The sequence below is a fragment of the Mus caroli genome, chromosome 3 (genome assembly GCF_900094665.2).
Source record: "Mus caroli chromosome 3, CAROLI_EIJ_v1.1, whole genome shotgun sequence".
NCBI lineage: Eukaryota > Metazoa > Chordata > Mammalia > Rodentia > Muridae > Mus > Mus caroli.
The window spans coordinates 145971852-145992929 of NC_034572.1; the positions used below are offsets into that span (position 1 = coordinate 145971852).

The window sequence follows — 21078 nt, forward strand, 5'->3', positions numbered from 1 at the left end:
CAGCACTGCCTCCTTATCACTGTGATCTCAGCACTGCCTCGTTATCACTGTGATCCCAGCACTGCCTCGTTATCACTGTGATCTCAGCACTACCTCCTTATCACTGTGATCCCAGCACTGCCTCGTTATCACTGTGATCCCAGCACTGCCTCGTTATCACTGCAGTCCCAGCACTGCCTCGTTATCACTGTGATCTCAGCACTGCCTCGTTATCACTGTGATCTCAGCACTGCCTCGTTATCACTGTGATCTCAGCACTGCCTCGTTATCACTGTGATCCCAGCACTGCCTCGTTATCACTGTGATCTCAGCACTGCCTTGTTATCACTGTGATCTCAGCACTGCCTGGTTATCACTGCGATCTCAGCACTGCCTCGTTATCACTGCAGTCCCAGCACTGCCTCGTTATCACTGAGTTCCCAGCACTGCCTCGTTATCACTGTGATCCCAGCACTACCTCATTATCACTGCAGTCCCAGCACTGCCTCGTTATCACTGTGTTCCCAGCACTGCCTCACCATGGGAGGGATGTTTTGAGGCTCCTTCCCACCCCAGTGCCATGATTCGTGAGAACTCTGAGTCCGAGGCCAGAGTGGGCTACACAGGAAAGCCTATCTCAAAACCAGATAAGAAGAAAAAAATTGCATCTGCTTGTATCGGTTCTTAGAAATGAACCCAATGCAAAAATAGATCAAGATGACGGCATTATTTATCTCCAAGTGGTGAGATTTGGGGACATTTTCTTTCTATTTTTTCTTTTCTACACTTTCAAAATGTTAATATGATCTTTAGACAAAGAAAATAGAACAATAATTAGTTTCTCTTGGAGTTTTGAGATTTCTCTTCTGATGGTACATGTCAGTTATGAGGAGCAAAGAATGAGGTACTTCTGCGGCAGTTAGAGAGAGGGAAGAAAAAAGGAGAGGGAAAATGTGGGTGGGAACACTGGTTTCCAAGGCAACATCATTGTCAAACCATGTCCATCAAAAGAGGGCTGGATAAACGTCATGTGGTCCAGCCATACGGTAGGCTATTGGCCTTAAGACAGCACAAAGGTAGGATACAGGCTACCGCGTGGAGGAACCATGAAAGCACCTTCCTGACTTTACCCTGTGGGGGCGAGGTGTCTCTCAAAGGCTTCATGGAGGAGGCCTGCTCTCTTTTGCTCTTCTGCCCCTGGCCATGGGAAGGCAGAACCTCCTTGGGACCTGGAGACTAGGCCTATCCATGGAGATAGAAGTAGAACTGAGTTTCCAGGGACTAAGGGAGGGAGGGACAAAGTCCTTGGAAATAAGTAGCTGCATTCACTGCTCAACACGGTAAAAAAATGGTGAGAATTACTTAACTCTTTAATCTAGTGGACAAAAAGGGCCTGGAAAACAAAAGCCTGGCTGCAATGAAGAGGCAGCATCCACCAGCAAGTGCAAGTGCGGTTCCCGAGGCTGTGCTAGCTGGTCCTCTGCCATTCATCCGGTGTGGGAGCGGGGTGCCAGACCTCTAAGGGCAGACCTATTCTGCCCATGGACGGGAAGAACAATGCATTTTGAGACTGTCCCATAAAGATATAATTACACAGACTATAAGCAACCCAGAAAAGTCACTAATTAAGAGTCACTAATTAAGAGAGTTACAAATTGTTGAGCTGTGAAATTTCTTTCTAGGAAACAAAGTAATATCCAGTAAGCAGGTCTGCCCTTCCTGTGGATGGCTGTTTTGAGCTACAGTCTTTACGGAATGGGTAAAGCTGAAGCCTGGCCCACAGAGGCAAATAGGAGGCTGTGCATGTGAAGAGCCCCTCATCTATCCAATCCCACCCCCACTGGGCCCCTCCTCTCCATCAGTGTTCTGGAAGTGCCACACGAGGGGCTACCCCTGGCTGTTCCCCAAATACCCATCACTTAGTGAGATTTAAAGAAAAATGTCAAGAGGGATGAAAGGATTACGGAGGATGATTTATGAAATTTAAATATTTCTTCAGTTGGCAAAATGGGTGGGTGAGAGGGAGGCAGGGAGGAACCGGCCTCATCTGAAAAGTGCCTGAGGGCAGTCAGCCACTAGGAGAGAGGCAAGGTCATGGGCAGCGACTGGGAGAGAGGTGTGGTCAAGGGCAGCCACTGGGAGGGAGGCATGGTCAAGAGCAGCCAATGAGAGAGAGGCGTGGTCAAGGGCAGTCAATGGGAGAGAGGTGTGGTCAAGGGCAGCCAATGGGAGAGAGGCGTGGTCAAGGGCAGCCAATGAGAGAGAGGCGTGGTCAAGGACACGCATTCCTTCCAGGGCAGCCAAGGGGACTTCAACAGAAATGTCAATGCTCGGTTTCCTAGCAGCCCAGCCTACCTGGAATGTATTTTAGTTTTACGCTGTTGAATGAATTAAGTCATCCCATCCATCGAAGAATCAGTGTGCACCATCTACGCACATTGTGATAGGTATGAAGACTTCCATAAGGAAGCGTACTAAAATACCAAGGGTAATTATGTTTTAGTGAGAAATTCATGAGTAAGGCTTAGTTTTTCTTTACCTCTGTCACGTTGCCACGCACACCCACATTTACTATAGGGAAAAGACTGATTTTTTTTTTTTTTCCAAAGCAAGCAACCTGGCTCTTTTTCCTGGTGTATGGCTTCCAACAGAAGGGACTCTGTGTTCTGTACTGTGGTCTATAAGCAAGGTCTGGGTGAACTGTTGTTGAGCTTGGGTGTCCGTAGGTTGGCATAGAAACCTAGGAAATACATAGAGGAACGCCTGGCTGCTCTCCACCCTTGAGACCTTCCAGAGGTTTCACTGTTCTGTGGATTCACTAAGAAAAGCTCTTTAGGGCCCATAGAGATGGCTTAGCTGTTAATGGCACTGGCTTCTCTTCGAAAGGACCCACCCAGGTTTGGTTTCTAGCACCCACATGGTAGTTCCCAACTGTCTGTAACTCCAGTCCTAACTCCAGCCCAACACCATCTTCTGCCTTCCATAGGACCAGGCATACATATGGTGCACAGACATATACGCAGGCAAAACATCCGTACCAAGGAAGTAAATAACTAAAATGTCCTTTACACTGGAAAAAGTGACACACATTTCCCATCTCTGCACTCTAAGAGTAGAGTCAGGGGTTGCAAGTTCAGGGCTAGCCTAGGCTAACTAATGAGACTTTGTCTCTAAAAGCAAAAGAAAAGATGAGGAAAGTAGGTCATGTACAACAGCGCAGGTAAGTGTCTGGGTAGCACACAGAGCCCGTCTCCATAGTTACAAATGGCCTTTGACTAGCAGATAAGTCAATGCTGAGGTTGTCATCCCCCAGGGGTTTGGGACTCATTGTAGACCACAGTCACTCTGGGGCCTGGTTACTCTCGGATTCTTGAGCCTATTGATATTCTATTCTCAAACAGGCTATTGGATTATATGCAATGATGTAATAATGTAATATGTAATAACGGGAAGCTCCTGTGATCGCTCACAGATCATTCAGAGTCTACCCAAGACAGCTAGACTGAGCTTTCTAGAGCCCCATGAAGATTTCCTAAGGACTGCAGAGCCCTCTGCTTGCAGGGAAGGAGCTGGCACTGTTCTTCACTCTGGTCTTTATTTTGGGTCCCTGTACCTAATTATAGTAACCTTGCCAGTGTCATCGGTTAAGAGTTAGGGACTTTCAGAGGGGATAGGCCATATGAGCTCTGCCTGCTATGGTTTGAATATCAAACGTTCCCCGCAGGCTTACTTTGCCTTTGGATGTTGGTCACCAGGCTTGAGGTCTACAACCCTGCCCCATTTTCTGTCAGCTTTCTGCTTCCTAATTCTGCTGAGGTGTGGGAGAGGCCAGGGATAGCAGACCAGGCTCCCTCCATCTCCAGAGGAGCTACTTGCTGCCATTTTCCCTGCCATGATGATCCATGTCCCCCCAAACCACGAGGCAGAGTAAACTCTTCCTTTTCAGAGTGTTATGTCAGATTATTTGATCACTGTGATGACAAAAGCGACCACTGTGCTCCTTAAGGTACTGGATGCTGATAGCAGAGCCAGAAGTGCCCCACAGGTCTATACAGTAGAGTTGTACCACACCTTCTCTGTTCAGCCTTGGGAGGACCCACCTCTCGTTCACCCCCTATAGGGATGTAGCTTTTACCAGACACTCAATGACCATCTTAGATTCCTCCCTGCACAACTGTGAGGAATGTCTGGTCTTTATAAGTATTCCCAGGATCCAGGACTCTCTTATAAAAGCACAAACGAGGCACCATCACCTGCCATTGCTGTAGACTCACTGGGACAAGGTACCGTGCTTGCCTACGTTGTCCTTCTCTGACATCGATGTCCAAACTTTGGACTTAAGAATCCATCACATGGTGAGCCTACATCAAACCCCACCCATGTCTGGGGCAGGAGCATGATTCCTCGGGGTCGATTTGTGGCAAGTGTAGGTAGTACCAGGGTGGAGCTTCTCTCAGTGCCGCTGTTGCTGAAGCAGATAGGATGGGAGTTCCCACGAGTTCCCACAATCCTCATCTGCCTTCCTGCACCATAGAACACACACAGAACATTACGACTTTTTGTGCATTCCTTGTTCAAAACTTGTACAAGTTGAATAAAACTGAAGAAAATGGGTTTTATGACTTTTGGTGTGGAGTGAGAGTTGCAGGTAACTTGAGACACCTTGCATATGTCCCCGAAGCCGCCTGGCAGGTGCAAATTGCTGAATAACTCCAAATATGGGTCCCATAAACCTGCCGTTCATTTAGATGTACAGTATGTGTTTGTGTTTCCAATCAAATAAATGCCATTGGATGAATTAAAACCAAGGCTTCCTCTTGACAAGTTTTTTGTTACTTTATGGCCAATTTCTCTCTGATGAAACTAGAATAGAACCTTCCCTTTCCTCAGATGTCGTTAACAAAGGTGATTTCAAAGAATGGTAATTGTTCTCTCTATAGCTAAATGGGAAATGAGAGGCAGGAAAACCACCCTTTACCTTACTCTATGAAAAGCCTGTGCCTGGTAAGTCTGCCGCCCCACGGAGAAGCGAAACACTATAAAGTCCCCAGAGTCCCTTCACTCCAGGTCCCACTGATTCTGCTGCAGGCGGGGAGCTTAATTCTCATTGTCACCAGCATGCATTATGCTGTCTCTGCAGACAGCCCGCTTCAGCCCTAACCATAACATCACGGTTTCCTGTTTTGCTCAAGTCGGCATGAGGCATTAAGATATACAGAAAGGTTCAAAATTAGACAAAGTTGAGCTGCCATCTGGGACCATCTGAGACTCTTCCGGCAGCCATTGAGAGGCAGTCTTGAACCACGAACCTTCTACAGTTGAAGAAGCTGTATTCCGACTGTCTGAGCATTCTAGGTGGCAAGCTCAGAATCTTCACGCAGGCAGAAACCCGAGTTGTCTTGATCCCCTGGCTGCCAACCTCACCGACGCTGCCTATAGCACTAGTGTGCTGCTGTGAGCAGCAGGCTCTCTTCCCTGTAACCAAGAGCTACTCTAATCACTATACCAATGCCAGAACGACCTAGCTGAAGCACACATCTGAGGTAGTTGCTTCTCTACCTCACAGTGCTTTCGGGATAAATCCAAGCTCTGCAGCATGTTCATTGTCCTAGCCAAACCTCCACTGTTACTGGATATATGTTTCTCTGCCTTTCCCTGTGGATGTGAGTCTCAGAGTTGGGGGTCATGCTTTATCTCTTGTCTGCTGCCTCCTGATCCCAACACACAATGTTAGGTACAAGCTAGGCACATGCATATAGCAGACTAAGGAATGAGTGCATGTTTTTTAACATCTCTGCAGGCTAACTTAAGCCTAGAAGTTACGTAGCTCACTACAAAAGAGCCTAAACACATCCTCTTGCTTCAACATCTGGTCTACCATTTGGAAGCTCTGTGTTTTCAAAAGATTCAGAAATTAAGGCTGGGTATGTAAAGTCTTTCTTCCCCTATTTATCATTTTTGTCCATTCTTATGATTAATGAGTCTATTAGCCAGGTTTATTCAAATATAACATAATCAAATGCGGCATGATCACAGCTAGACTCAGCAAGGATTTACTGAGATCTGATACTTACAAAACACAATACGACTAAATTATGTTTAAGAAGGCGGGCAGACAAGACTGGGAGACAGGTGAAGAAATACCAATGGAAATACTATGTGACAAAAGATGTACACAGCTACAAAGAATAGCTTGGCACTTGCTAGGTTACATTGCTAATACAGCCAAGCACAGTAGAGTAGCATCTCCATCAGCAATGAAGTCCATACACAGGGCTGGCCCATAGGGTCATGTGACCAGGATACTGTCTTATTTGCATAAGTACACGCTGTGTGCCAAACAGCAGAATTCTCAGGGTCAGGTGTCATTGATTACACTTACTTCTGCACTGGGCAGGGCCTGGGTGTTTGTCTCATTCCCCTTCCTCTCTAGTACCGACTACATAGTAGGTGTTCATCGTGTATGAGATGAGGTGACTGATATGGGTGGTCTAAAGGAATGTCTCCCTCCTTTGCATGCAGGTTTCTGGGGGAACTTTAGAGAGAAAGCCTTGGTCTGGGTCTTAATGAACAATTAAATCTCTAGTAAACTGAAAGAACATTTTAACTATGTGCATGTGCCTGGCGTCAGTATGTGCTCATGTGCACCTGAGTGCAGTTGCCCACAGAGATGGGAAGACAGTGTCATAGACTCTGGAGCTGGAGTTCACAGGCTGCTGTGAGTCACCTGTGTGGATGTGGAGGCCCAAGCTTGAGTCCTCTGCAAGAGAAGTGCCCTTTTTTCACTTGTGAGTCATCTCCTGCCCATGGAAGGGTAGTTTCTGCAGAAGGAACAGCAGATGTGTGTAGGTGAGCAAGCTGTGCTCCCGGAGTGTGTGGAGCCTGAGCTCAGGGGAGCTGCAGGGGTTGGGGCTGGAGAAGTAGGTCATGCAGCCCCTGTTGGTCTTCCTAAGGGGTGTGAGCTAGATGTTCTAAGAAATGGGCAGGCGCTGGAATGGAAGCTTGCAGGGAACATAAGCCAATCTGTAAGTAAAAATGCAATAACACAGGTCAGTCATTTGAGATGTCCCATATGTGCAATTAATTTTCAGAATATGCTTCTTATAAGGAATAATTGTTTAACTCTGCACTTCAGACTGAGAACTCTCAGCATCTGTGTGCTTTTCAGACACCGTAGATAGCTCCATCGTCACAAAGACAGAAAATAATAATAACGAAGTTTCCTTTCCATTCTGAGCTGCAAGAACTGTCAAGGTTAACTTTCTCCCTCGTAGTTTTTAACAGGTTTCTTGTCTGCCTGGAGTAATTCAGAATAGGCGTTCCATCTCAGAGGTCAGGATAGGCTATGGGATTTGCAAAACCACAGTCCTTCAAACTCTTGGTTGGCTGGGTCTCTAGATGACACCCTCTTCCCTACTGGGGAAAAGGTAATTTCACTGAATGAGTGGCCAGGCTGTAGCATTTCTGCATGTCATTAACCACTATACTCCCTTTGGCCTGATTACTTTGTGTGCTGGCTAGTTTTTTGTCAACTATACACAAAAGATGAAGAGGGGGGACCTCAACTGGGAAATGCCTGCATCAGATGTGTGTGTGGGGGGGGGCATTTTCTTCATTAATGAGTGATGTGGGTGGGCCCAGATCACTGTAGGCAGTGCCACTCTGGGGCAGGTACCCTGGGGTGTATAAGACAGCAATTGGAGTGAGCTGTGCAGACTAGGCCAGTCAGCAGCTTTTCCTTCTGTGACTGCCAGACTTCCCTGAGTGACTGCCAGGGATCAGGGCCATGGAAGCCAAATTAACCCTTTCCGTGTTTTATCACAGCAACAGGAAGCCAACTAGGACAGGAATTTTTATCAGTGAGTGTGGCGGACATGACCATGATGCTCTGGGGATGATTGTGAAATGCTTATAATATTGAGCTAGAAAAGAGAGTGAGCGTTCAGAGGTTAAAGGGCTACTGCTCTGTTGGAGCAGAACTGATAAAAGTGTTCAGAGAAAGGCAGGTGATGGAGGCCTGGCTTGTGAAGTTTCAGATGGAAGTAATGTCTTATTAATCACGGATCTGTGTGTGCGTGCGTGTGTGTGTGTGTGTGTGCATGCACACCTGGGTACACGCACGCCTGTGTAGGTGCATGTTTGTGTATGATGTGTGTATGAGTATGTTATGATTGTGTGAGTGTGATGTGTGTGGTGTGTGTATGAGCATGTGTGTGGTATATATGTGATATGTGTATGAGTGTGAGCATATGTGTGTGTGATATATGTATGGTGTGTGTGTAATGTGTGTATGATTGTGGTGTGTGTGTGTGTGTGATGTGTGTATGAACACATGTGTGTATGAATGTATGATGTATATGTATGTGATATATGTATGTGTGTGATGCATAGTGTGTGATGTGTCTATGAGTGTGAGCATGTATGTTTGTGACAGTGATGTGTGTATGAGTGTGAGCTTGTGTGTGTGTGTGTGACTGTGATGTGTGTCTGAGTGTGAGCATGAGTTCCACACAGCGCACATAGGAAGTCAGAGATCAGCTTTTAGGAATTGGTCTCCCTCTACCTTTCTACCTTGTTTTGGAGGCAGGATCTCTCCGTTGTTTTTGTCTCTGTATGCGTATGCCAGGCTGGCTGGTCCCAGGACTTTCTGAGTAATTCTCCTGTCTTCTCCCCTTGTTTCCTTTAGACTGTTGGGATTAGAGATGCATGAGACAGGGTTGTATGTGGTTTTGGGGATCAGTTTTTAGGCCTTCAGGCTGTGCTGTAAGCGGACAGTTTTACCCATGAGCCCCTCCCCAGTTTGCTTCAGTGACTTTTAACAGCCAACTTTACTGAGCTGCAAATTGTTCCAATTACATCAGTGCCATGTGTTCCGTGCCTCCTTTAGAGTAGCTGTGGCAAGCCCAGTCATTGGTAGAAGACTCTTTTCAACTATCTGGAGGCATATTCTCATATTCATTTCAGAATAATGAGATCTTTAAATATTTATTGCTTTCCAATAACTGGGTAGGCCTAGGCTCTTCATTTTAATAAATTCTGTCCAAATAATGACGAGTCACTGCTTAGAAGATATTGGCCCTGAATCCCCTCATGATAATGAAGCTCACATCAGGTTCACATTTTATCCCCAGCTACCACTAGCTGTGACCTTGGGCAAATCACACCACTACTCAGGAATGCCTTTTGATAATTATTTTAAAGTTGCTTGCGTAACTCAAAAATTCTGCATATGTCTTAAGAGACCTGATTAGTATAAGATGGTAGAAGAGAATTAACCACAGAACTACCAACTGGGGCAGAAAGAAACTAATATTTATGACATGAAACTAGTCCTCTTCAGTAACCCTAAATGGTCAGGCACTCTTGACAGAGGCTTATGTTAGAAGAAATTAAAACTATTTATATAGACAGTATCTATTTGACAAATATTTATTAATGAGCCAGCATTATGTTAAAATGGAGAAATATAAGGACAGACACAAAGAAAACATCACAGTCTCTGAAAGCCAGGTGCCTAGCTGGGAGGCAGATGATTTTAGACAAGGGACAACAGCAAGCCAGAGTAACTATTTCTGTGAGTCTCCAGCTATAAAAAGACAAAACATGGAGCCCAGATCTAACCTGGGCTACATGGCCGGGAAGACCTGCCTGTGGTTGGGCTGTCTAAGCTAGGAACATGCATCCTGTAGTTTTTATCTGGGAAATTATAGTGATTGGAAGACACAGTAAAAGTATCCGTTTGCCCTATGCCGTCCTAAACACTTAGGACAGAAGCAGTATGTCACAGAGAATCCGAGCACGGTGTATAAATGTCCTCACTGCCACATCCTAGCAATCACCTAACTATAAGTTCACTGTTACTTAAGAGATAATCATTTATTGTCTCTCTAAGCTTACAAATATCCACATTTGCTGGAAGAGTGCATGGCATGCAACTTGTTGACCAACACCCGTCTCCCCTTTCCTCTCCTTGCATGGCTATCTTCGCAGGACAGGAATCACATCAGAGCTGCCTGGCCCAAGGGTTATTATAGACACGAACCTATCTAACAGGTGTCGCATTTTCATGACAAACCTGATTGAGAGTGTTGCCTGCTGACCAGCGCAATCACATCTACACTCACCAAAGTGTAGGGTTTAGCTTCAATATGACGCTAAGGGCATGCCTGGTACAGAGGTAGCGAAGTCACTCCGGAGACTGTGTCTCACCGCAGGACAATCATAAAGAAACTTAACATGTATGTAGAAATCAATCCTCTTTGCAGTTTTTTTTTTGATGCCCACGTCGTTTGCTGACTAGGTATCAGAGCATGCACCCACCCCAATTAAGAACAGAACGTAATATGGAGGCTACCGATGCTTGGCTACCGATGCTTTCGCTGTAAAGGCGTGTTTAGTTTCTCGACTGAGCAAGCGCACAGGAGGCCTTCTTGGAGTCAGCGCTCCCCAGCTGACTCACTCTGCCCTGGCTTTGTTACTTAAGTAATCTTTCTCCATTGTCTTTCCTCTCCAAGGAGATCAAAGGCCCTTTGAGGGGAGGGACCGTGCTCTTCAGAAAGCCAGTTCTGACACTGTTAGGCCTTCAGTGAGCATTTGCTAATGGCTGCAGTTCCAAACCTTCAGAGTGAACTGGCTACAGGACAAGTCTCTGTGATGCTTCAAACAGCAGTCCCCAAACTTTAATATGCACACAAATCACAAGGAAGCTTGCTAAGTGGATTCCCACATCTCCTTCCCAACGGTTCTTGTGTTTTGAATCTTACTTTTTTTTCTTCTCCACAAATATACTAGCAGTTGTTACTTTTTTTTTCTTGCATAACAAATTAGGAAAACAAGACCTGCAAGGGCCTTGTGACCACAGGGATGTTTCCTGCGGGAAAAGAACTGAGGTAAGCTGGGCTCAGCTCTGCCCCCACATCCTAATTTCTTTCAATTCGCTAACCAGTGCCAGGCTCTACTGCGTCCAGCTCCTGAAACCGCATTCATTGGTTAAGACATGCCAAGACTTTATTGCCACAACACTGGATTCTAGTTCAAGAGCAATAGACAAATTTAAATTTATTTCAGATATTATGGGATACAAGGAAAGAAAAAACTAAGCTAATGTGACTGATAGTGGCCACTGGGGAGGGGACAGCATGTGTCTCATTAAAAGATGACATGTAACCCCAGGGTTCTGTGACAAGAAAACCTTGGGGAAGAGTTTTCCACAGAGAGGAGAGTAGGAAGGCCCTGAAGTAAGAAACTTCAGAGGGAGCAGGCTAAAGTCACTCAGCAAGGACATTAAGTCAGAGGGTTACAAAAGTCCTACCTGTCACAACAGTGGGAGGGGTGTCAGTATTTTAATCATTGTCATAATTATTGTCATAGGAACATTTCTGTAGTTAAAAGTAGCCACCTTGTTGAAACTATTCAATATTTTTAAAATTTGCATTTATTTGTGTGTGTATGTATGTGTGTGTGTGTGTGTGTGCACATTTGTGGGATGTGGGTGTGCATGTGGGAGGGTAGAGGACAGCTTGTGGGTGTCATTTCTCTCCTTTTACCTCATGGGACCTGAGGGTGGAACTTAGGTCATGTGACCTGCGGAGTCATCCCACCAGCGCACATTGTTGAAACTCTGCACTCTCGGAAGCTGGTTGACCCCACGGCTCCTTTGGCTTTGTCATCTCATCAGCGTTGGCAGATTTCACGTGCCAATATGTGAACACCGAAAGGTAACGCTGAGCTTCCTGGACACGGAAGCGATTTATCACTGATTGGCTTACCCAAATGCCATCAAGTAGAGCTCAATACATGGTGTCAACTTGTCGCCAGGCATTTACAGACTTTCTAAACTAAACAGGGATTCTTGGCCCACGACTCTGAAATCAGTTATGTGACATATTTTAGTCTGATCATTTATCAGCTGCTGAGCTGACTTGCCCATCTTTCCAAGGGACATCTACCTATTAATAGTAACAGCACGATCGCCAGAAAGTATCACATAACCAAGTGCCCAAGGAAGGAAAGAACGAGGCACAAACCTGAGGTCGGCATGTGCCGCACCATCCCTGGAGGCTGCTTGTGAAGGAAAGAGAACTGCACCTTCTCAGCTCCAGCTGTCACTCATTGGCCTTTCCTTAGCCTCCCTCGGCAGGAAAGGGCAGGCTGGTGACAGGTGGGCCTTTTGTGATAAGGGCCTGTGCCCTGGAAATGGGAATCAGCTCAGTTGTAATTCACAAGCTCTACCAGATGGAAAATGACTTTATCTACCTAGGAAGATCTGGACTAGAAACGGAATTGAGTTCTCTGTCTCCTTTCTCGGTGCTGGAAGACTCGGGTCTTTCCTCTGACAGCTGCTTGATTGAATGTGGAGAGAGAGAGAGAGAGAGAGAGAGAGAGAGAGAGAGAGAGAGAGAGAGGGCGGGAAGAGACAGACAGACAGAGAGACAGACAGACAGAGATACGGACATAGAGAGATAGAGGCAAACATGTGTGGATGTTTCTCTATACGTCGGTGTGTCTCTGTATTTCGTTTGGTTATATTATGGTAGAATAATAAATAAGGGAGTTTCCCAAGGATATGAAAAATTGGTTTCTTCTCTTGTACCTGGCCAGTCTGGTTAGCCATCGACAGCTTCCAAAACTGACAACCTGAGAGTAATCTCTGGAAACAGATGCAGGGGCTGCTGTCATGAACACCCAGCAAGGTGGACATGAGTTGGATGGGAAAGAGATTGGGAAAGAGCAAGTCTACTCAACAGAAAATCGGCCTCTCCATGACCACGAGCATGACTGAGTGGTCTTTGTGTACTAATGCAGGATTCTCTTTCTTATCATCTCGTCTATGAATGATGAGCAGGGCCCATGACCAGGCAAAGGAATGTGGTAAGCTTAACACGCACCAGCTTGACTCCGCCTATCATTTAACAAAAACACGCGGTGATTTAATCTCAGCAGTAATTTAGTTCACAGCCCTGGGTGATAAGACTATCAGTGCAGACAGCCTGGACTCTGCAAAATTCAGGTGCAGGGGGATTAGGGCCACCTGTTGAATTTAACCTGGGAATTATGATGCTAATTCCACCGTGTAGCTAAACATAAACGCTACATCTTTATCAGTCTTGGGGACCTGGAGCTGTGGAGCTGTGAACTGTTTCCTACATAGTATCTGTCGCTGGAGCTACAGTATCTGTGTCAGGAGTGTCTGTAACTCTCCCCAGTCTCCGGGAATCAACAGCAAATCTGACATCTGTTGGGATTCTGGTTCAATGTGTAGGAGCCTATGGTCTTGTGGTCATCGCGCTCAGTGTATCTGTGATTTTCCTGAGGCCTGATGTGAGATTGAAGAGAAAAAAGTCAGTCCTGAGTGTCCTGTGGCAGAACAGGAGAGCTCTCCTTCCTGACTCCGTTCTGTGTTAGCCAAAGAAAAGGTTTTCTTTAGCAGCATCCTAACAAATTACTCCAGTCACAGCCTTCTCACAGCCTTGCCTGATGGAGACTGTGGTAGATCTGGAGCAAAACTAAATCCAAGAAGAGCTCCTAGGTGTTTGTACAGAACGTGCACCTCAGGTGGCCATGTAGAATGGGAGCCCTGCCCACTTGGTAGGCCAGAGCAGCAGGAGCTGCCTTAAGGAGGCTTGTTGAAGCCCCTTTGAGCAGGCAGGTCTGCATTAGCTCCTTGGGACAAAGGGACATGTCCCATAGTGCCTGGGGGTTGCACTTGTTGCTTTGCTTGGTCTCAGTTTCCAGCCTTGGAGTTGAACTTGCCAGGTGGATTTCCTTCCCTCTTCCTTCCTCCTCTCTCCCTTCTTTCCTCACTCCCCCTCTCTCTTCATTCCTTGCTTTTTCTGTCTTTCTTCTGCCCTTTCTTTCTTTCCTCCCTTCATATATCCTTCCTTTCGTCCTTCTTTCATTTCTTCCCTCTTTCTTTCCTTTCTTCCACCTTCTCCCCTCCCTTCTTCTCCACCACCTCTCTCCTTCTTTCCTTCCTCCACCCCTCCTCCTTTCCTTCATCCTTCCCTCTTTATTTCCTTCTTCCTTTCCTTATTTCCTTCATCTCTGTTCTCCCCTTCCATCTTTCTTCGCTCCCTTTTCTTTTCTGCCCTCTGCTTTCTTTCTTTCATCCCTCCCCTCCCTTCCTCATTCTTCATTTCCTCCCCCTCCTCTTTGTCTTCCTTCTGTCTCTTTTCCCCTTCTACCCTCTCCTGCTTCTTTTGAACTTTGACAGAAGATACCCCTATGTAACTCAGACTGACTTCAGACTTGCCATTCCCCTGCCTCACACTCCAGTTATGTTGGGATAGCAGACGTGAGCACCCCCTGGGAGATGTTTCCTAGGGATGAACTGCATTGATATCGATAATTAAAGGTCAAGAAGACTCCCACGCCATGGCGCTTGCAGCTTCCCTTTCCACTGCAGAGTACTTCCATCTACAGGCACCGTTACACATGGAAAGGCTGCTGCTCGTCCTGATCACACAACTCTCTCATACACTGAACTTGTAACCAGCACACCTGTTTATATACGCATTTATAAAAGACCACCCTTAAACTCAGTCCTTCTATTTGGGAACAATTGACCACTAGGCTATGGAAGGAACAAAGTATTTGGGATATCTTCTCATATCCACCAGAACTTGCAAGGCATTGACCTTTTGACACTTTTTTATTCACAAATACTTCCAGAATTTGAGGCGGGTCCCTACTAAGCAACGAGTGTGAAAATCCAGGGCTGCACTCTGTTCATCTCACACCAGTGACCCACACACACCGCCATCCCCATCCCCAGCCAGACGCCAGGCGTAAACTTCCTTACAACCACAGCCCTTATCAGCAGCTTGCACATGCAGATTCCAAGTATGTAATCAATCAACAACCAAGAGAGCAAACAGAAGCTGTGACTGTTAGGCCTGGGCGCTGGCATTTACAGCCCACTCCAGAGGGCTTCCTCCTCAGACAGCCTCCTCCTGTCCACCTCTCTGAAGTCTCTCTAGTACAACTTCCACATTTTCAAAGAAATATCCCTTGCTTCTTCCGGAGAATGTGAGCCCCCTCCTTGGTGAGCCCCGCAGCAATGTATGTACTAGTGCCGACTGCACACGTCTGTCAATCAGTGAACCTTGTTACATGTCTCAGGACATGCCCTGTTTTCTTCCAGCATCCAAGGATGGGAAAGCTGAGCCCTGCATGCAATCCCTTTGGCGTCTCCCATCTTTAGCATTCTATACAGCACAGGTGAGTTGCAATATTTTGATTGTCACTTAAAGTCTGACTTACTCATGTGTGACAAGAGCTATCATCTCACACGGGAGGAACATCTGCATATACTACTGTTGGTTCACATTCATAAAATGCAGTAAGATACAAAGTAAAAGAGCTGAGAGATTTCAAGCCATCTTCTAGACAGGGAGGGAAAGTGTGTTTTAATAAAAACACACTGGCAATTTCAAATAATCAGAGATGCATTTAAATTGTATTAAAACATCTTTGGAATCAGGAAACCTGATTAGGTTTTTCCCAGAGGCTTCCTACGCTGAAACCAGAGATTTATTTATTAGTCTAAGGAAAGGAGGTTCAATTTAAATGAAAAAAAAAAAAACAACCCAGCTTATTAATTATTAGCCAAGCCACGCAGTTGCTTCCTGGGAGGCAAAGGAAAACAGGCTTTTAAGCCAATGGGAGCTGAGTGTGTTTCCAGCCCTCCATGCCTGCCAGAGCTGGGCTCCCCAGGGACTGGGGCCTTTCAGCCCAGAGCAGTCCCCAGCAGAGATCAGAGGAGAACCTGTGGAACTGAGCCCTGGTAGAAGCTCTCTCTTCTCCCCTCTGGTGGTGCAGGAGGAACCTTGGGGCTAGTCCCTGCAACATTTGGCTTCCTCCTACTCTGCACCCCCACCCCCCAACCCCACAGGGCTTGGCTGGAAAATTCTAGGCTCCAGAAACTGAACATCCATCTGCAGCTGCTATTACTGGGTGTCGGGATTCTAGACCAGGACCGATGGGGTTCGGGAGCCACTCACATCATTCCTATTCCCTGATAAACTTTGCATCCTTCTTGGAATAGAAAGTCACAACTTGCATGCAGCCCTTCCTGCCCTAACTGGTGTACCACCTTCCTGCTCCCCAAAACTAACAGCTGCTCCGGCGGCTCACTGCCCCAGGAAGGAGGAAGGGTCAGGGGTACAGAGTGCCCAGGCTGAATGGCGGTGGGAAGAACGGCGCACAAGCTGTCACCTTGTGGTCTGCTACACCGAGGTATCCTTCGAGCTGCCGGGGTCCTGCGGGGGCGGTTCTACGTGGCTGGGGACTGCTCTCCACAAGCTGCGTGCTGCCAGTCGCGGTTGCCTGCTGCTGCTGCTGCTGCTGCTGCTGCTGCTGCTGCTGCTGCTGCTGCTGCTGCTGCGGCTGCGGGGGGCGCTCCTTCTGGCTGCCTAGGCTGCTGTACACGAGCAACAAGCTGGTGCACATGGTAGTAAGCACTAAACACACTGCCAGACCATGGCGCTGCAGGCGGGCGGGCGAGAGAGAGCAGAAGACAGTGGCTGAGGGTGTACCAGGGAAGCTTGTCTCCTTATTGGCACCAAGCACAAGTCCGGAGCATCCGCCCCAGCCTTCCCAGCAGCCAGAGAGCAGAGGTGACACGGTCTTGCGCACCCGTCAGGGATGCTCCTGCATCGCTGCTCACAGCCCGCGTCTCACAGTGGAGGGCAGGTGGCGCGCGGTGACCAGTGCAAGGGTGAGCGCGTCCGCCCAGGGTACTTTGGGAAGGAGGATCTAGTCTCCACCTAAGCTGCTCGGATTCCAGCCCTCCAAACACCCTCTCTTCTGGCCCCCCTGAGGCTTCCTGCAGAGATCCCCGCTAAGTTTGAAATCCGACAAGAAAACCAAGAAAGTCAATGATGGTGCTTCCTCCCCGCCCCTCTGAGTTTGTGCCCAGCGGTCACAGTGGGACACCCTCCATCCCTGGAGAGGTCAGCCTGCTCCTTTGCTCTCCAGTCGCCCCTTGGATCACTCGCTAAAGATCCAGGAGCCCAGGCATCCCTAGTGCCCATCCCAGATTCCAAGCCAGGTAGAAAGTTGTCACCAATGACAGGTGACCTCTTGGCACAGGGATAGGTACCCGGAGAGGCTTCCCCAACGGTCCAGGAGACCCAGAATCCCAGGGGTCTTTGCCTCTGCTTGGCAGAGTTGGAACAACAGACTCACCATCAGGGTCTTCATTTTGGGCTCCTCTTTTGTGCGGAATTCTCAGGCAAGCGCGTCCGGAGCCACTTTTTCTTGGAGGTTGTCCATGGTGGGTGATGGGGCAGAGGCTGCTCAGATGCTCACCTGGCAGTGATGGCAGCTGAGCGGGAGCAGGAGCAGCGGGACCGGGAAGCGCTGCTGTTGCAGAGATTAGAGGAGAATTAAAACTGAGCCGGACCCTCCGAGTCTTAGCGATCCACACACTGCCGCCTGCCGCCGCCTGCTGGGTCCTAGAGTCCTCTGCAGTCCCCCTCCCAACCCCCAAACCATCTTTTCAGTGAAGTGGAATTTCTGGGGCAAGACTGTTACCATAAAGGTGCACCCATTCCTTAGTTTGAAGATTTATTATCTTTTAATGGGGCTGTCAAGTGAAAAGGACGCAGAACCCAGTTTGATCCTGAACATGGTAGCCATTTGAAAATTTACTAAATTTTCAGGTTTGTGTTTTTAATAAAGAAACAAGTTAACCTCCCAAATGTCAATAGATCTATTTAAATTTGCATTTGTGTTTACAGCCTGGCAAATGGGATCATGGGATTGTTTTCCTTAAAATTACGTCGCTGTAATAATTCCTAGTTGTTTTCAAATGTCCTTTCCCTCCCTAATTTTGCTTTGACAAATCATTAGTCTCCTGCTTCCTTTGGACCGTACCCTTCCATGCAAATGACTTCATTCATCACTTGCTTCCAAGAACACAATTTATATTTCTACTCAACCTTCGAAGTCCCTGGTGCTCATTTAAATGATTTTAAAGTTTTTGAAGCACTCGGTGCATCCTATTCCCGTGATTAACCAGGAACTGTAGAGTCTCCCTAATGTCAGTGAAGAAATATTAGCTGTTGAAGATAAAAAATGATCTTGCATCCTAAGAACCTGAAGGCTGTGATTGGTCCCTCCTGCTGTCTGGGGCACTGATACTTTCACAATCAGGACCTGGATTCCAGTTAAAAGCTGGATCATTGTTCAGTGCTGAGTTCAGATCAGTAGCCTGTTCTAAGTATGCTCTCGTCCCTACATCTAATTAGAGCAGCATTTGTTAAACCTCTAATTTAGCTGAAAACATATTTCAGCCACGTGACATTATTCAGTGAACATAGTCGTCTTAATGTCTCTCTTAACACTGTACTTGTAGCTGTGTGAGGTTGAAGATCACATTAAGAACAATCAGCAGGCCACCTGAACCTTGGGCAGGCACAGTGAGAGCCATTGCAACTCCCCCTTTAATCTTCTCTAATCTACCGCTCGATGGATGGCACAACAGGGACTATTTTTAACTTATGAGGCCCACGTCCAAACTCTATTAACAAAGTTAAAATTATTGGTTCAGTAATGAGCATCCAGGAGACAGAAGCACACACCATGGAGCCTTTCGAGGAAATCACAAAAATTGGAAGTGCTATCCAATACTGCCAGCAGTGCGGTTAGCTATTTATTCAATGTGTGCTGTGGGCATGAATAGTGCCCGTTGTCTGGACAGGCAAGGCAGCAGGCAGAGGAGAATCTTATCGGGTCTTGGCAATTCTTTATTGTATGGCTGCACTTGACACTCAAATTAATAAAACAAAGGACCAACTTGATGAATCATTGCAAGCAGATTATCTGTGTTTCTCCAACACGGCTTTCGAGATGCAGCCAGACGAAGCCCCTGCCTTCCTCAGATTGTTCTCCTCCGTCTAGCAAGCTGCCCAGCAACCGATAAAACACTTCTCATATATTCTGCGCTGCCAAAGAGAGACATCGTATTTATGACTTAAGCTCATGGCGGCACATTGGACATCTGTTACACGGTGTGTCTGACCAGACTCATTAAGCTTATGATTTTTCCCTCCTCCTGGGATGGCAGTTAGCTGGTCACAAAATTACTTACAAAATGAGTACATTTAAATGTTTAGTTCTGAGCTGGATTGAAAGAACTTTAAGGTATCTGGCTTTCTGATATTTGATTAGGATGGTAAGACTCTTGGAGGGATTCTGGCTTGGGAGTCAAAAGGACAAGGTAGGGCAAGATGAGGGTGGAGGAGATAAGGAATGGGAGCCAATTCACCCTGACGATTGATTATGTGGTAGTCACTGTCACTTGATAGTTCTGTTTAGGAAACATGGTGGTGGAAAGAGAGAGAATTAAGCATAAAAGTTTTCCTGTAAGGACTCAGAATTCTGTCTCTCTGTCTCTCTCTTTGTCTCTCTGTATCTCTGTCTCTGTCTCTCTCTTTCTGAGTATGTGTATAGTGAATTTAATGAACAGACAATGGAGGAGTTCTATCGATCCAACATATGTTTAACAAGTATCTACTTTGTTATGCACCTACTGTGTGCTAGGTACTGGGGCCTGGGCTTGCAGTTTCAAGGGAACAGCAGTCAATATTCAGGTGTGGACTTTTAGGTGATAGGGAGCAATCCATGTGCAGATTTGTTTCTTAGCTTTGCCTCCTACTCCATTAAGATCTGAGGGGTGTGCTTTTCATGGCAACCCTTACATTGCACCAACAAGTGGATCTCTGTGTCTGAGTCTAGCCTAGTCTGCATGTCAAGTCAAGACTACACAGTGAGACCCTATCTTTAAAAAAACAATCCAAGAGGTTTGAGATTTCAAGGGTAACCATGTACATGTATGTAACTTTATGCAAACCTTTCAGTTATTGATCTGACTAGCCAGAGTGAACGTAAAATAGGCAAATTCATAAGTATTTGATGGACTTGGAGGAGAGAAGACAGGTGGACAAGTCAGCGGAAATCTCTGGTTTGTCTAGCTTGTACACTTCAATCCAGAGTGGGACAAGCCACAATTTGCCTGTTAAACCCAGGTAGCTGAGACAAATTTCTCACCATTGAAAACATTGCCACATTTCTACCTCTCCTGCTATCACATTCAATCAAATTGGTTCCTATTTCTGAAAAAAAGAGAATGGAAAAGAAATTGAGTGTTGCAAAATGTAGTTTCTGTGATAAAAATAAGCTGAGAATTGTTGAAACAAGGCAGTCCTAGGTGACAAGGAATCTGAAATTTGGAGGGAATGTTAGCTTTGCACAGGGCGTCAAAGAGCACAGAGATACTAGAGGAGAAAGAAAGACACACGGCAGTCTGCCCACAAGCTCTACTGTGGTTCCTCAGAAAAAGGTCCTTTCATTGTGTGTGTATATGTGTGTGTGCACACACATGTATGTTCATATGTGGGTGTGTATGTGCTTGTATGTTCATATGTGTGTGAGTGTGCTTGTGTGCATGTATGTTCATATGTGGGTATGAGTGTATGTGCAAATGTATGCTCATATGCGAGTGTGTGTATATATGCTCATATGTGTGTGAGTATATGTGTATATGTTCATATATGGGTGTGAGTGTGTGGGTGTGCTTATATGCTCATATGTGGGTGTGAGTGTGTGTATGCATGTATGTTAATATGTGGCTTTGTATGCATATATGCTCATATGTGTATGTGAGTGTATGTACATATATGTTCATATGTGGGTGTGAGTATGTGCATGTATGTTCACATGTATGTATATGTGTACATGTAGGTTCATATGTTTGAGTGTATGTGTGAGTGTATATTCATATGTGTGTGTTAGTGAGTATGAGTGTATATTCATATGTGGGTGTGAGTGTGTGTGTGCATGCATGGCACATGTTTAGAGATCAGAAGACAACCTTGAATGTTGATTCTCTGGTTCACTTTTTCTTTGAGACACTGTTTCTCACTGGCCTGGAATTTTGCCCTGCAGGCCAGACTCGCTGGTCCTGGAAGCATCCAGGAATCCAACTGTCTTTATCTCCAATCTTGCTGTCACTGGGGTTACAGATATACCTTGTCCTGGGGATCTAAACTCAGACCCTTACACTTGACAGGCAAAGTGTTGGCTGACTGAGCCATC

General features: G+C 46.4%; 1 protein-coding gene across 1 annotated transcript in view; it reads right to left on the reverse strand.

Annotated features, from left to right (window-relative positions):
* The window catches only part of St6galnac5 (ST6 N-acetylgalactosaminide alpha-2,6-sialyltransferase 5), a 166264-nt gene extending 148893 nt beyond the window's left edge, over positions 1-17371 (reverse strand). Inside the window, exons 1-2 of the mRNA XM_021158846.2 lie at positions 17167-17371; positions 16195-16464 (exon numbers count right to left, since the gene is read on the reverse strand). Coding sequence (XP_021014505.1) covers positions 16195-16464; positions 17167-17181 — 285 coding nt within the window. The 5' untranslated portion in view covers positions 17182-17371. The remainder of the gene's footprint in view (positions 1-16194; positions 16465-17166) is intronic.
* Positions 17372-21078: the final 3707 nt, after the last annotated feature.